General features: G+C 33.0%; 1 protein-coding gene across 1 annotated transcript; it reads right to left on the reverse strand.

Annotated features, from left to right (window-relative positions):
* Positions 1 to 1,045: 1,045 nt before the first annotated feature.
* Positions 1,046 to 14,841, reverse strand: LOC148601206 (monocarboxylate transporter 12-like). Its single transcript, XM_088556035.1, has 5 exons — positions 14,572 to 14,841; positions 6,034 to 6,177; positions 4,313 to 5,083; positions 3,377 to 3,427; positions 1,046 to 2,746 (listed from the first exon to the last, which is right to left on the reverse strand). The coding sequence occupies exons 1-5, from the start codon at positions 14,762 to 14,764 to the stop codon at positions 2,598 to 2,600; spliced, it is 1,308 nt and encodes a 435-aa protein (XP_088412161.1). The 5' UTR covers positions 14,765 to 14,841; the 3' UTR covers positions 1,046 to 2,597.
* Positions 14,842 to 15,085: the final 244 nt, after the last annotated feature.

Genomic DNA, 15,085 nt, shown 5'->3' on the forward strand with positions numbered 1-15,085 from the left:
CCAGTACTACTTGGACATTTAAGAACCGGTTCTGGAGTACTACCAGAAGAGCCGTCTCTTGAACGGTTACCAATTAACTTTCATTTTTTGGTAACAAAAAACTTAAGCACGACGTTAATTGGACTTCTTTTGATATGCTTACAGCACTCTAATTTATGTTAGACAACATTTTCGTACGCTTTGGCAAAACCGTTTATCGTAAAGTTATTGGAATTGCCATGGGAACCAATTGTGCACCACTTATTAAGGACCTATTTCTGTAATGTTACGGATCACAATTTATGGCTGAAATAAATAAAGACCATTCCAAACAACATTTGGTTGATAAATTTAATAACACCTTCAGATATTTTGACGATATTTTGGCTCTAAACAATGATGACTTCAATATTAATACTAAAGATGTATATCCTGTTGAACTCTCCGTTTTAGATGGTGACGTCCCCTTGTGACCACCATAGTTATGTGATTTACATACCACAATTGGTTCGATTTGCTCGTATTTGTAACAATGTTTCGGATTTTATCGAAGGGTTTCTTTCTATGATCAAGAAATTACTACATCAATGTTTTCGATATCACAAGCTCGCAAAAATATTCACAATTTTTTTTCTACCGATACAAAGCACTCACTCCTTGTAAAGGTTTTATACGTGCAGTTTTCTCTCATCCTTTGTTTAACGGCGATATTCCACACAAAGAGCGGAAAGCTTGATACACACACAATAAGTTAATCAATCCGTTGAATAGGCTCATTCGTAAGGGATATAGTTCTGAAATTGTTTTTAACAAAATGGAAAGCCTATTTGGTATAAACATTGATTCACTCCCAGGGTCTTGGCATAGAAATTAAGACACTATATTTTATAGCAGTTTGTTGGCATAACATAGATTGTATCCTTATTGTATTGTCTTTGTCCCTGGATTACAGTCTTTTGATTACTGCTATAACCTTGGTTCCCTTGATTACTCTTAAATACTAACCGAATCTTAGTAAAAGCTGTCCTTTCCGTTATTCCACCAGAGCAGTCATCAGAGAGTCGAGTTGTTTTTTTTTTTTTTTTTTTTTTTTTTTTATTTTTTTTTTTTTTTTTTTTTTTTTTCTGTATTTGTGTACTAACTACTCACATCACACACGCGGTCAAACTAAAAACCTTTTTTTTCAGCATGTTTTTTTTCCTGTGCGTAATATTTAGTTCTCTTTTGTTGAACGGTTTGTTCTTGGTGCTTCTCTTATAGTGTGACCAGTGCTGCCTTGTTAATGAATTCCCCAAGGTTGCACAGTCGGTATTGCTACTTCTTATAGTTGAATGAAATATTTCAGAATATGGTTACTAAAGGAATAAATGATAAAATATAGTTTATTACAAAAAAATGTAAATCAAACTTAAGCAAATGTGCACATATAAATAACAATCTAATCGTTATTCTTCCGTTGTTATTTCTACCGATGCACCTGGTTCATGCTCCCAGGTTTTAGTGGAGTCCGAGTTGCTCATTTGCTTTTGTTACTTTGTGTGTATGATTTTAGTTGCTTTATGTTCTTTGTTGTGTATGTCTGTTTTCCATGTCTGGTCCTTGTCCCTGGATTACATTCATTAGATATGGTATTCATTTAAAGCAAAATTGCCTATAAAAATAAAAAAAACTTCTAGAAAAAACTTTTATCCCCCGTTCGATAGGTGAAAAAAAACAAAACAAAACAAAGGTGGCCTTCAATGAGCGGTGAATAAATTCCGGCACCTGGAGTCTGTATTTTGTTGGCCACTGAAACATACGAGTGCATCGAATGAAACACACAGATTTAAATATAAACACTAAATCTCACCGGATTAACAAAAGCTAGAAGACATAAAAAAGAACCAAAATCCTTCCTAGTCTTTAACCAATGTAGACAACAATTACAACACGATAAAAATCCCTGATACATGTATGATGCCTGAGTCAAATATAAAATTTGGGAACAGAGAATATGGGACTACAAGCAGCAACCGAAATATACAGTGCAACACATTATTTCTTTTAAAAATACCAACAATTTCAATGGAAAGTTTCTTAAACATTGTATACACATGAAACTTTCAACATATGTTTTCATACGTTTTGGAACACCATAAAAACGTATGAAAAACATATGTTTTTGAGAAACAAATTAATTGATGATAAACAAGTAAATATTAATCATATGGGAAACAACTCTTAAATATCTGGGGAACGTTTGTATTCAGCATTTTACATTAATATTATGTAAGCATCTAATTAACTTGGATTGATTTTATGCCACTTCAAACGAAAGCTTGAGAGGCTTTGGTGAAATTGAATATGATACAGATATATCACTGATTTCAAGAGCTATATCCAATACCCTAGGTCTACCCCCTTAATATATAAAAGTAATGATAGCGTTATTAACATTAATCGTAAAAACAAAGAAAATATACTACTTGAAGAAAACTATTATATTGCATCTAAACATCAGGTTCTATAGATTTACTACCGTGGCAACACCTCCCCCGGAAGACTTTATTTGTCCCACTATTTTTGTCAAAAATAAATGAACACATTTTTTTTAACGAGTAATTACACGAAATTCTCTTTTACTCATCAGTGGACAGCATTTTATTCTTCTCTTCCGTGTCTTCTTTCACTGTCAATTCTCTGTCAGTAAATTCGTTAGATTGTTCTCCAATTTTTCTACATGTTGCACTTATTAAACTGAGCATTCCTCCACTAATAAGTAGAATACCTTAAATTGAATTAAAAATTACATAGATTGACATTCCTCCACAAATAAATAGAATACCTTAATACAATAATAAGTCGTTTACAACTGTTCTGAAATTGTTCATATATCAACATATGCAACTCATCTGTTTTTCTCTACAGATTAAAATGGTGCAAGATCACTACGAAAGAAATTCAGGTACTGTCCGGGTTTCATATCAAACTCCCAAGGAAGATATGTACGGCAAATGAGACGATTCTTTCAAGTAACAAAACAAAAGTAAAAAAACAAAAACGCCATATTGTGTGACTGTTTTGAGGCGTCTCAATCAGCCTTGAGGTTAAATCTCGCAAGGTCGGGAAAAAGTGAATGATCTATCGTGACGCATGTCCGAGAATTTTCAAAGGCGCTGTTTGTAGCGTTTAGTAAGAGACGGAACGAACGTTTACCTCCGCCAGAAGCTTGGAAGAACATGTTCTTGTAATACCCATAGGTTACGTAATGCCAGCAGTGACTAACAGTTTTAAAGTCTTTGGTGTGACTCGTCCGGGGATCAAACCCATGACCTTCCGCATTCGAAGCGAGCAAGCTACCCTGAGGCCGCCTAGATTGTTACAGACCAATTCAAGAAAAATACATTTAATAACATACCTGCTACAACAAATGAAAGCCCATAGGTTCCTCCGTAACTGACTATAAACCCTGTAGTGTAAGATTTAATGGTTGTAAGAATCTTACCTAACTATTTGAGAAATAGAACCACGGAAACTCCATTTCATCTTTGTTTTACCACGGGCTGACCGTTTATGTCGCGTTGTTTTACCCCGAGCGATAGCGAGAGGTTAAATAACGAAAAAAAATGGCCAGTCCGTGGTAAAACAATACTTACTCTAGAGTCGTGTGAAAGAAAAATTAGAAGAAAAACATACAAATTATGACGTCACATTCTTAAGTACAAATTACATAGATCGATAGACATAACGAAGAAAGTAAATACATACTAATGTTAAACACGAAATAGCGTTTCGATTACCCACAGAAGTTCAGTCATCTTGCCAAATCTTACAGACATGTGTTTTCAATAATTAATAGCATTTGTAATGATGAAAACTTAATATGTTAGAATTTTTTACTTTAGAATTTGCAAAATAAGACAAAATTAAAAGCATTAGTTGAAGGTTTTTTTTTGAATTGGCGGGAAAGTTATTTCAAAAGAAATATATACTGGCTAGAAAATGTTATACCATTTGTTTAAAAATTCTACCAGTTTGTCCATAGTTTGCAAAAAAGTTACAATTCGTGAAAGAAACCATTTAATGTCGGTAAAAATTGCCTACAGTAATATTCATTATATCGGAATCAAGTTCGGTGATCTGTTTTCATATTCAATGTTTTAGTATGTTCAGTCAAGGTCATTTTTGTATAATAAGTATAATAATCTGTATACAAAAAAAATCTACCTTAATACAGCCCTTATTGATTTTTACCATAATGTAATTTTCTGGAAAATTGTTGAGTGTTTAGAAAATTGATCAAAAATGTTATCCCATTCCCCATAAATCTTAGAACATGTACTGACATACGTACCTGCCAAAGGAGGTCCTATCAAGGTACCAACTCCGATATAGATCATAAGATAACCTACTCCGTGAGCTAAGTTTGAATGACCAAGTGTGTCAATAACTATACTGTTCAGTATCGGATAGCATAACCCGGAATACCCGCCAAGAAAACTGGCGTATACTGCCTTAGCAGCCGTATATTGACTCAATAATGGATAAAGCGTTGTTCCTACTCCCAACATAGTGAATGCTCCAAATAACATAACTATCTCTTTAATATCATGGCTGTTGTTGGCCATACCGAATAACAATCGGCATATACAACCGGATATACCGGCCACTGAAAGGAAGTACGATACCTCCATTTTAGTGGAATGTGTCTGTAAACAGTATTCAGGAAAATGAATATAAATTAAAAATATACTTATATTGGCTAAGAGGTAACCTAAACACAAGCATAACATTGACCCACTTCGAACTATTTTCATATATCCTTTTATAGATTCTTTTATACCCTTTTTATGACGAGTACGATTTAATTTTTGCATTTTGATTTCAAGAGTTGATGGACGGAACAAAACACCGAATACACAGTTTTGTAGAGAAAGACCTCCAAGAAGCAGACAAAATCCTATGAAACTGTATTTTTCATATATGATTTGGAATAATGGTGTCAGTAAAAATGGACCGATTCCTCCACCTGAAGTTGCAATTCCAGCTGCCAAATTCCTCTTTTGTTCGAAATTAAATGCAATGATAATAATTCCTGTGTTATAACATATTCCAAGACCAACGCCTACAAAAGGAATAAAAAAGTAATGTACAAAAACCTTTTAAGACAATATGACATTATACTAGTTTTCCTCAGAATTATGAAAATGTTTGATTTACCGAAAACACGCTTCTGTTTTGTTCGAGTAAAAAGTAAATGATTTTAAAAAATAGTCTGTTTCGTATGCTTAAATAGCTGATTTTTTTTATAGGAATTGGTACAACACTTGGCGAACAAAATGCTACATGCAATACACAGGACAAATATTACGAAGATTTTATTGTAAAAAAAAATGTAAAGAAGAGTCTGTTTACAGGATAAAACGTTATAATACATGTACATGTATATTACACATATTTTGTTCTTGGTTTCTTTGTACCCGTAAACCACAAGTATGCCATGACCAGGGGTCATTCTATGGGGGCAAAGACACTTCTATAACCGGTACACTCCTAGATTCAGTAAGTTTTTCGTGTAGTTCTTTGGCTAAACTTTTATATTTTTTATTTTCAGTGTTTGCTCCTCGACTTGTTATAGTCTGTATGATCTTCTGTGCACATTTTAGAAGCGGATTTAAAAACTAAAACTTCCAAATTAAAGTTTTGAAGGAAACAAAATTTGTGAAAAACAAAGAATAAGATAGGGAAATACGTGCAGTCACTAGATAACATACATTGTACATGACCTTAGGAATACAAATTTCCTTCTCACGGTTTATAGTAAATATTATTGCTTATTATTCATCATTCAATTCATATTTGTAGTAAAAGAAGTTAACCTATGTACAATTGAACAATCAAGTCGGCTTATTATTCAAGAAAGCAAAATAGTCGTCTCTGTTTTAGGCCATGGTCGTGGAATTTGACTAATTTGAATCATCCCACTGCTAAGGCTTTGGTAATTTTTTTTAACACCACATTACTTTAACCAAATAGTTTAACTATCGATGTAATTTATCAAAAGTACAGACTTACCTGCAAATATACTAAAGGTGAGGAAGGTCAGCTCGACTATTTCAACAAACGCCGTTAGCACAAATCCAAGGGACATAAGCAAGGAACCCACTATCATGGCTACTCTACAGCTGAATTTATTTATTATTAAGCTGGCTATGGGGCCTTTGAAATAAAATAAAGTCATTATAAAAGTCAGTAAGGAAGTGAGAAAGAAATATGACGGACCTTATATCAATTTATAAAAACAAAAGACCGGAAGTTTGCTTCTGAAGACTTATACTATTTATATAATTTAAACTGGTCAATGTTTGATCAGGCAAGTGTCAGATAATGTCCAGGGTGTTAAATTCTGGTATTGTCTGAAGGCACTCTGAACGAACAGATTTCTGTATATTATGAACTCCGCTTTTACATGAAAGTGTCACACTCTTGACTTTGCAGAGTTACAAGAGTATGTTTTAAAATAAAAACAGTTTGAAGCTGCCGTTTGCAGATTTTCAATTATCGTTTGATTTGAACTCTGTCCAAGATCTTTGAACGAACTGTCTGTCTGTCTGTCTCCCTGTCCATCTATTATAGTAGAGTTTTACATCTGTCAATAAGCCTTAAGCACTGATAGTATACTAAAAGCAGTAGTTAATACATGTCCAGAAAAAGAACATGTAAAGCTTTTACACGTAGTAACAAATTATTACAAAATAATACTTGTGGATTGTGTTAATTGTTTTTTTGTTTTATTTTTTGCGACAGTCATGAAATGTTGGTCATTGATATGTCTTTGTGTCGTTAAATTACTTTTTTAGGGTATTTTTGTCATAGTTCTGTTACCGTGTTTTTTATTACTTGTGTTGTCGGGACCTTTTAGAGCTTACTTACAGGTGTGTAGACACTTGTTGAAAAATTTTAAGTCATCTCTGAAAGTATTCATTACTCCATGTAAGTCTTACACAGCTTAAATCATTTCCAACATTTATGGAAAGATTCACAGTCATATTTTAGTCAATTGCAATTACACTTTTTGTAAAAAGTGTAAAATTCAAACAACAGTTTTTTAATCTAACATTTACCCAGTGGACAACTTGTATAGACTGTAGTAGACTTATCCACTGGATAACTATATAGATCATATTAGTCTTACCCGGGTAACATTTGTATTGATAGTTGTAGATTTATCCACTGGATGACTGTATAATAATTATATTTGTCTCTGGGGAATACATTGTTTAGATTGTACAATACTTATCCGGGGATAACTTGTATAGATTGTATATGTACAAAATTTATCCGGGTGATAACTTGTACATGTATATGTAGTAGACTGGATTACTTGAATGTATAGATACAATACTTATCTTGTGGATAACAAATCAAAACAAAACAAAACCAACAACTAGAAATTAAAATTAAACAAAACAAAAAGCCAAACATAATATATGTAACTATACATAACACATAAGGCATCAATGAAAGACAATAGTGGGATTATTGAGCTTTACACGAGTAACTTTCGTTGCCTTAATTATTTAAATTTTCTCCATTATAGTGCTTGTTGTATATCAATGGTGTGCGCCTTATTAATTTGTTTTCCATCGCTTCTAATGCTTAAAGTGACAGGACATGAAACAGAATTGGAAATAGTTCCTTGGTTTTGACGTTTGTGCTACTGTTTTGAAACGGTCACTCAAACTATTACTTCAGCAAATGTATGGGATTATCTCCTATGCATTTCGATTCTGCCAATTACCTGGTACACGCTTTGACATGTCAACTTTTACAGGAACCGACCAAATATCAACATTCAGTAAGCGAGACCATGAGAAACTACCTCAGTTCTGTGATAGGTTCCAATACAAAACATCGACGTTGATGCAATTGGAATATTGCAACTAAAGAAAACGGAAAAGCGGGTCCATTCAATAGCAACTACATGTATACAATGTATCTTTAGTTTACACATGCATGCACGGCGTGACTTCAAATGTACATTTTTATCTTTCTCGCTTTTTGGTGTCATATTTTGAAAGTAAAAGGAAGGAGACCATACGATTTAGGGACGAGAAACTTTCCTTAATCCCAAATATTTTTTTATTGCAAATCATTATGTATGCGCCATAAAAGAAGTCCACTGGAGATATAAAAAACTTAAATTTTGGTTATGTCCTATTACAGAAAAAGTACAGGAATTTCCCGCAAGAACTTTGATACTATAACCAGTTAAAAATATTTAACGATAAGTAGTAGCAGATCCAATGACATAAACATAGAAAAGGCTGTTTTTAGGACCTAACAAATTTATACAGTCTCATTGATTATCTTAAGATATGATGAATCACCCACTGCCTGGTTTTTAGGCAGAATCATACTTAAAAGAATACACACAGTAACTAAAGAATTATTGAGAAACATGGTTGCTATCAAAAACTGTGAATATAGACTAGGTGTACAAGTAAGCGTACTTAGTCTAGTACTCTGCTTTTCAACGTTCATCTGCCGAATTGCCAATTTTATGCCAACGATAAGATAAACATATTTTTTTTCTTAAACCTTTCAATATAAAAGCATTACTTTTACAAAACTCCAAACCAAAGTACGCATGTACTAAATTGGCAATATATGTTCCTTTCCTCTGTAAGCTCCTTTCAACTAACAGGTATACATGCACGCATTATTAATGTCGTACATGTATGTAAATATTTAATCATACAACGTCCCTCGGTTACATAGATTGAATTAATCCGTATTGAATTTTACTAATGCGTGTAGTTTTAATGGTCATTTTGGTGACCTAGTTTCAAGACTGTCTTTTACTTCTTAAATGTTAAACTTTAAATCACATTTTTAAATTCGCACAGATTTTCCAAAGGTTTGAAGTGTTTGATATGATATTACTTTTACTAACTTAGAACTGTTTTTATATACATAATGACAAAAGGGTTAATGTAGATCGTATGGTATTATTGCAGTCAATATGAGGAGCGTAGCGGCAGTACCGGCTGGTACGGAAGGTGCGGCTGGCGTAGTAACAATAAATTTTGTTAGTACGGCATTCCGTTATGGTATCTAAAGTTCTTGTCAAAAATTCTTGTCAGATGTGAGGCGAATAACATATATATGTATAAGGGTAATATTTGCTATATGAGAAGGGTTTATTCAAAACATAAAGATTTAAGAAGAATGTTCGTCAGATGTGAGGCAAATATTCGTTAAATGAATATATATCTGATGAATGTAGATAGCATGTTCTCTCACTTCAATTAGAGCTGTATAATTTAAACCTTTCAGAAAGAAGTACAAATTTAAATTTTTATTCCAAAGCTTTAAATCACAAAATACGAAGGAGCAAAGCAATATGATAAGAAGTTGAACACGATAATTGCATTACGTAAGACAGCACAGCAAAGCAATATGATTTTATTACTTCTATTTTAGCGTGACTGGGTACAAAACCATTTGAACACAAGTGCTTCTAAAACGACACATCGTAGCAATTAAATATAAGAACAAGGTCGCACCTTTATTTCTTTGCAAGCGTTAGGCATTAAAAGAATAAGAGTGACTTCAAATATAATAATAAGTCATTGCAACAATGTAAATTTCCTTCCCAGTAAAAGATGGGAAATGTTATTGCTGTATTTAAGAAGGGGGACCAGTCATTGCCCTCAAACTATAGGCCGGTTTCGTTGATAAGCTGTGTAGGAAAGGTTATGGAAAGAATTATTTTCAAACATGTATATAATCATTTGTACAATAATAACTTAATTTATAAATACCAGTCAGGCTTCCTTCCAAAATATTCCACAGTTCACCAGTTATAAGAAAGAGTAATCAAGGGAACCAAGGTTATAGCGGTAATCAAAAGAATGTAATCCAGGGACAAAGACCAGACATGGAAACAGATATACACAACAAAGAACATAAAGTAACTAAAATTATACATACAAAGTAACAGAAGTAAATGAGTAACTCGGACTCCACTAAAACACAAGTACATTAGATTCATAACTAGCCTGTGTTAAAGCTCATGAGTTTTGTACAGTTTTGTTTGAATATTTGTATGAGTTACTCATGATTTCTTGTACAATTTTGTTAGAGTTATTTGTATGAATTACTCATAATTTATTGTACAGTATAGTTTGATTTGTTTGTATGCGTAACTCATGCTTCATTGTACAGTTTATTTTGAATTATTTGAATTAGTTACTCACGCTTTGTTGTACAGTATAGTTTGAGATATTTGAATGATTTACTCATTATTTATTGTACATTTTTTAGTTATTTGTATGAGTTACTCATACTTCATTGTACAGTTTATTTTGAGTTATATGTATGAATTACTCCTGATTTATTGTACAGTTTTGTTTGAGAGATTTATATGAGTTACACATGATTTTTTGTAAAATTTAGTTTGAGTTATTTGTACGAGTTACTCCTGATTTATTGTACAATTTTGGGTTATTTGTATGAATTATCCATGATAGTTTTTTTTTTTGTTATTTGTGTAGGTTACTCATGCTCTATTGTACAGTTTTGTTTGATTTATTTGTACGAGTTACTCATGATAGCTTTTTTTATTTTTGTGTAAGTTACTCATGATTTAGTGTACAGCTTTTGTTTGAGTAATTTACTCGAGTTACTCATGCTCTATTGTACAGTTTTGTTTGAGTAATTTACACGAGTTACTCATTATAGTTGTTTTTGTTATTTGTGTAAGTTACTCATGATTTATTGTACAGCTTTTGGTTGGGTGATTTGTATGAGTTACGCATTATAGTTTAGTATTTTGTTATTTGTGTAACTCATTCTTTGTTGTACAGCTTTTGTTCGAGTTATTTCCATGGGTTACTCATTCTTTATTGTACAGTTTTTGCTTGAGTTATTTCCATGGGTTACTCATTCTTTATTGTACAGTTTTTGTTCGAGTTATTTCCATGGGTTACTCATTCTTTATTGTACAGTTTTTGTTTGAGTTATTTCCATGGGTTACTCATTCTTTATTGTACAGTTTTTGCTCGAGTTATTTCCATGGGTTACTCATTCTTTATTGTACAGTTTTTGCTTGAGTTATTTCCATGGGTTACTCATTTTTTGTTGTACAGTTTTTGTTCGAGTTATTTCCATGGGTTACTCATTCTTTATCGTACAGTTTTTGCTTGAGTTATTTCCATGGGTTACTCATTCTTTATTGTACAGTTTTTGCTTGAGTTATTTCCATTGGTTACTCATTTTTTGTTGTACAGTTTTTGTTCGAGTTATTTCCATGGGTTACTCATTCTTTATCGTACATTTTTTGCTTGAGTTATTTCCATGGGTTACTCATGCTCTATTTTGTTTTGCGTTGATTTTTTTGGAGTTCGTTGTGACCTCGTTTCGATTTTGATTACTATGTATTTCAGTTATTAGCGAAATTTCTCAAAATGAAACTTATACAGAAATCATATTTTTAAATTTGAGTTATTAGTATGAGTTGTTTCACTTTTTTTTTCTTTTTTTTTTGGGGGGGGGGAGGGATTTTCAATTAAACTTCCTTTTCCCTTTAAAATGGTAGAATAACAATCGAGATTCTACGAAAGTAATTTTGATAAATCTATGTGCGCATTAAAAAAGGACTTACATGTAGTTTTCTAACAAATGCTTATACTTTTTAGAAAATAGGCAACATACTTCGGATCGAAACGAATATTTAGCTGCAATACTTATAGACTTTGGCTGTCTTCTCCATGCTATTCTGATCTATAAACTGCTTTACTATAGCTTATCTGGGGAATACAATGTATAATTTTCATATCTATATAGTAGAAAACAACAATTAAAAATTGGTGCTGTTGTAAGGCAATGGGCCACTATTCTAAAAGCTAGGTGTACCCCATGGCCCAATACTTTTGACTTCACCATTGTCTCTGGCTTTATACAACGGTCAAATAGATGTACCTAATGTGAAATCTCAAATGCATGTCGGACTCCTACTCGACTCTAGGTTCAGAAATATGGAGCAAACATCAAAAGCATATAGACTACCACGTTCAACAGCTATGTCTGTTATGAAATCTAGATGCTATCCATCTACATGTATGTTGAATCCGTTGGCATTTTCTTCTATCATACACCATGTGTGTTAAGGTAAAGCACTTTACGGATGTGAACTTTGGAATACACTGTCTCAAACCGAACTATTAATGTAAGAAAGAGCTCACCGTTTTATCTGTAAAATTCTACAAGGTCTCCCACTGCGTACTCATTCAGACAAATGTACATGTACTAGTCTTTTAGGAATGAAAGTGCAACTTTTATTCTTTGGCAGACTTCAACCTTGCGCTTTACCAAAGTGAAAATGTATATATTTATTAGACTTACGGAATATAAACATGTGTATCTGAACGAATTGGATTCATCCCTGACATCTACCGAATCGCTCTGAAATACTGATTAACAAACTGTATTGCAGACTTTTCAAACTACCCTCTGGTCTAAATGATAATGTTCAAGTATCGTTAATAGCCAAATCACAATACTGAACGAACACCATGGTATACTAGAGTTTCGAGGGATCCCGGCTTTGTCATGTTCATTACAATACACCTTACGATTAAACCACACAGAGCATGGACAGTTCTTTAGCAGTTTCCTGAACTTCGTGACAGTATGAAATATATAATAGACCTTTGTTGTATGGTTAGACTAGAACTTGATAAATTGCTCTGCGATAAGTGTGAAATTTTTTCACAACCTGATTGAACATTCACTGATGTCACGTGATTACGTCAGCAACGAGAGAGACGATTTATGGAGGGATATCAACAATATCAGCCCTATCCAGTTTAGTTTATATATAGATAAATAATCTTTCTTCGTTTGACTTTGAGTGCATAATACTTTCTGGTAACACCTCATTCAAACTTGAAAGTAATGAGCTGAACTTTTTTTTTCTAAATTATGTGTACTACATGTCTTTAAAATATGTAAAAGATTCCAAAGTTAGAATTTGTACATATGACTCTGTGAACACTTTATCTGTAAAACGAGTCTCTAGTAACTTTCCCCTCATTTAACTCTTTTTTGTACAACTACTGTAACACTGTATTTATTTAATTTTGCTTCGTACACTTTAACTTTTATTTGTCACTATACGCTCTTGTGTTTCGTTTTGCTTTATTTCCTTTTAATTACGACGCTATTTTACTGAAGTTACTAACCGCCAGCTTAATTGACATGTCTATTGTTTACTAATGCTGTACATGTATACCCACTGTATGTGTTTTCGTCATATTAATAAATGTATGTGTATGTTATATTCTAACAGTATTCACAGCCATATCATAAGTATACATGCACTGAATCCTCCTATAATATCAGTTATAAAAGCTCTTTAAGAGATTTCGTTGTATTGTCATTTAAATTGCCGATTTCAAAAAAGGCTCATTCAATTTTGAAGCGTGCTAGATGGTCCCTCCCCTCCATTTGTACCTGTACTATTCTGACGGTGGAAAACATCTAAATATTAGTGTTCTCTTTACTGTTTTAACTAAGTATGCTTGATTAGCACCAGACTCGAATCAGAATTATTTCTTAATCGCATTTCATGCATAATGTTGTTTCTATCGACTTATAGGCCGGAATCATTGAATCATGCGTTTAAAAGCAGATAATAAGACCAAAGTAAATCCAAATGGCATGTTCATGTATCACATGTATCATAATTTAAACCGCCCTTGATACATGTACTGTTAAGGTTAAACTTGTACGTGTATTGACGAACAATGTATAAAGTAATATTCATTAAGTTCACGAGGCGTGAATTTGCCCTACATTGGAGGGTACACATTGCTACCCAGAGGAATACATATTTGTGTTTTTAACAAAATCCTTCATTTAAACTACTTTATATACTGAATAGAAATATTTAAATGAATGATTTCATCCAAGCATGCGGTTTTACGAGCCATTTGTGAGCCAGCACAGATATAAATTTTGTTTTTAAGTTGACTTTTAAAACCATCATCAATGACCATAAGTTAAATCACCATAACCATTTTTGCATTACAAAGAAAGAAATTAAGTTTCATTTACTTGTGGGGGTGTATGGGGGGTGGGGATAATGTAGTTCCTTTAATAGGAAAATTCAATAAAAAAGACGTGATACTTGGATTATTTTACTGATGTAAAAAAATATTAATATTCATTTATGCTAATGATAATTAAACTTATAATTCAAGTTATTAAAAAATTGATCGCTCCCTTATAATTTTAAATGTACATTTTTGTACAAATGTACATGTAAGTGAGGTAAGTACACAAATCCTCTTAACCCAAATTAATAGTCAAAATATGCTTACAATTAAGTCGACGATGTCTCGTTCTAGACTATACAAATCCTTCTTGGACTATAGTGAGCACAACATTTGTGAGTAAAGTACACGGAAACTTTTTGAACAACCCCCCTTTTTTTACAGAAGACAGGAGAACAGAAGTCAGATCAATTGATTGTATAGAATGGCAGAAATGTCTCAGAGGGAAATCATATCATAATACTTGGAAAGAATATTAATTACTTTATCATACCTGATGACGAATTTAGTGATAAAAATAACGCTGTTATCCATGATGTACTCAATAAAGATGCTTGGAATCTCTCAAGCAAAGCAATGTGAATCATTCCACTAGCGTACATACAATATCCCATCACAGCATGCTCACCGAACGACCCCACTAGGGCAATCCACGCCCACCCCTTGTCCGGACTAGTCACTACCATAGGGAAATTCCATGAAACATGTGCATCTCCGTGCCAATTAATGTCATGCTATGAGTTGTGTTTTCCACCATAAACCTTTAAAGCAGTAGCTTTACCTAGTAATTAAACTCAAGCGGTCGATAACATTATTTGGCACTATTTGTGGAAATGTAAGTCATGGGAAATGTGTGTTACGGTAACTCTGTGTTTATGTAAAGTGTCAAACGAATCAAACCAGACAAAACAATAATATACCAGCTCAATTTGCCGTGAACCAGCCACGTGATTGTTATACGGATAGATTTCGACTGACTGGCAGAATTTATAAACCTAGCTATATTA

Source organism: Perna viridis, chromosome 12 (genome assembly GCF_037379345.1).
Source record: "Perna viridis isolate PV_CMFRI_1.1 ecotype Kerala chromosome 12, ASM3737934v1, whole genome shotgun sequence".
NCBI lineage: Eukaryota > Metazoa > Mollusca > Bivalvia > Mytilida > Mytilidae > Perna > Perna viridis.

Excerpts from the sequence above, each read along its gene's own strand:
- LOC148601206 (XM_088556035.1), bottom strand. The coding sequence starts at position 14,764 with ATGGTAGTGACTAGTCCGGACAAGGGGTGGGCGTGGATTGCCCTAGTG. Across the intron at positions 5,084-6,033 it reads CACCTTTAGTATATTTGCAG|GCGTTGGTCTTGGAATATGT; the intron begins GTAAGTCTGTAC and ends TTCCTTTTGTAG. Across the intron at positions 3,428-4,312 it reads GATAGGACCTCCTTTGGCAG|GGTTTATAGTCAGTTACGGA; the intron begins GTACGTATGTCA and ends CTTACACTACAG.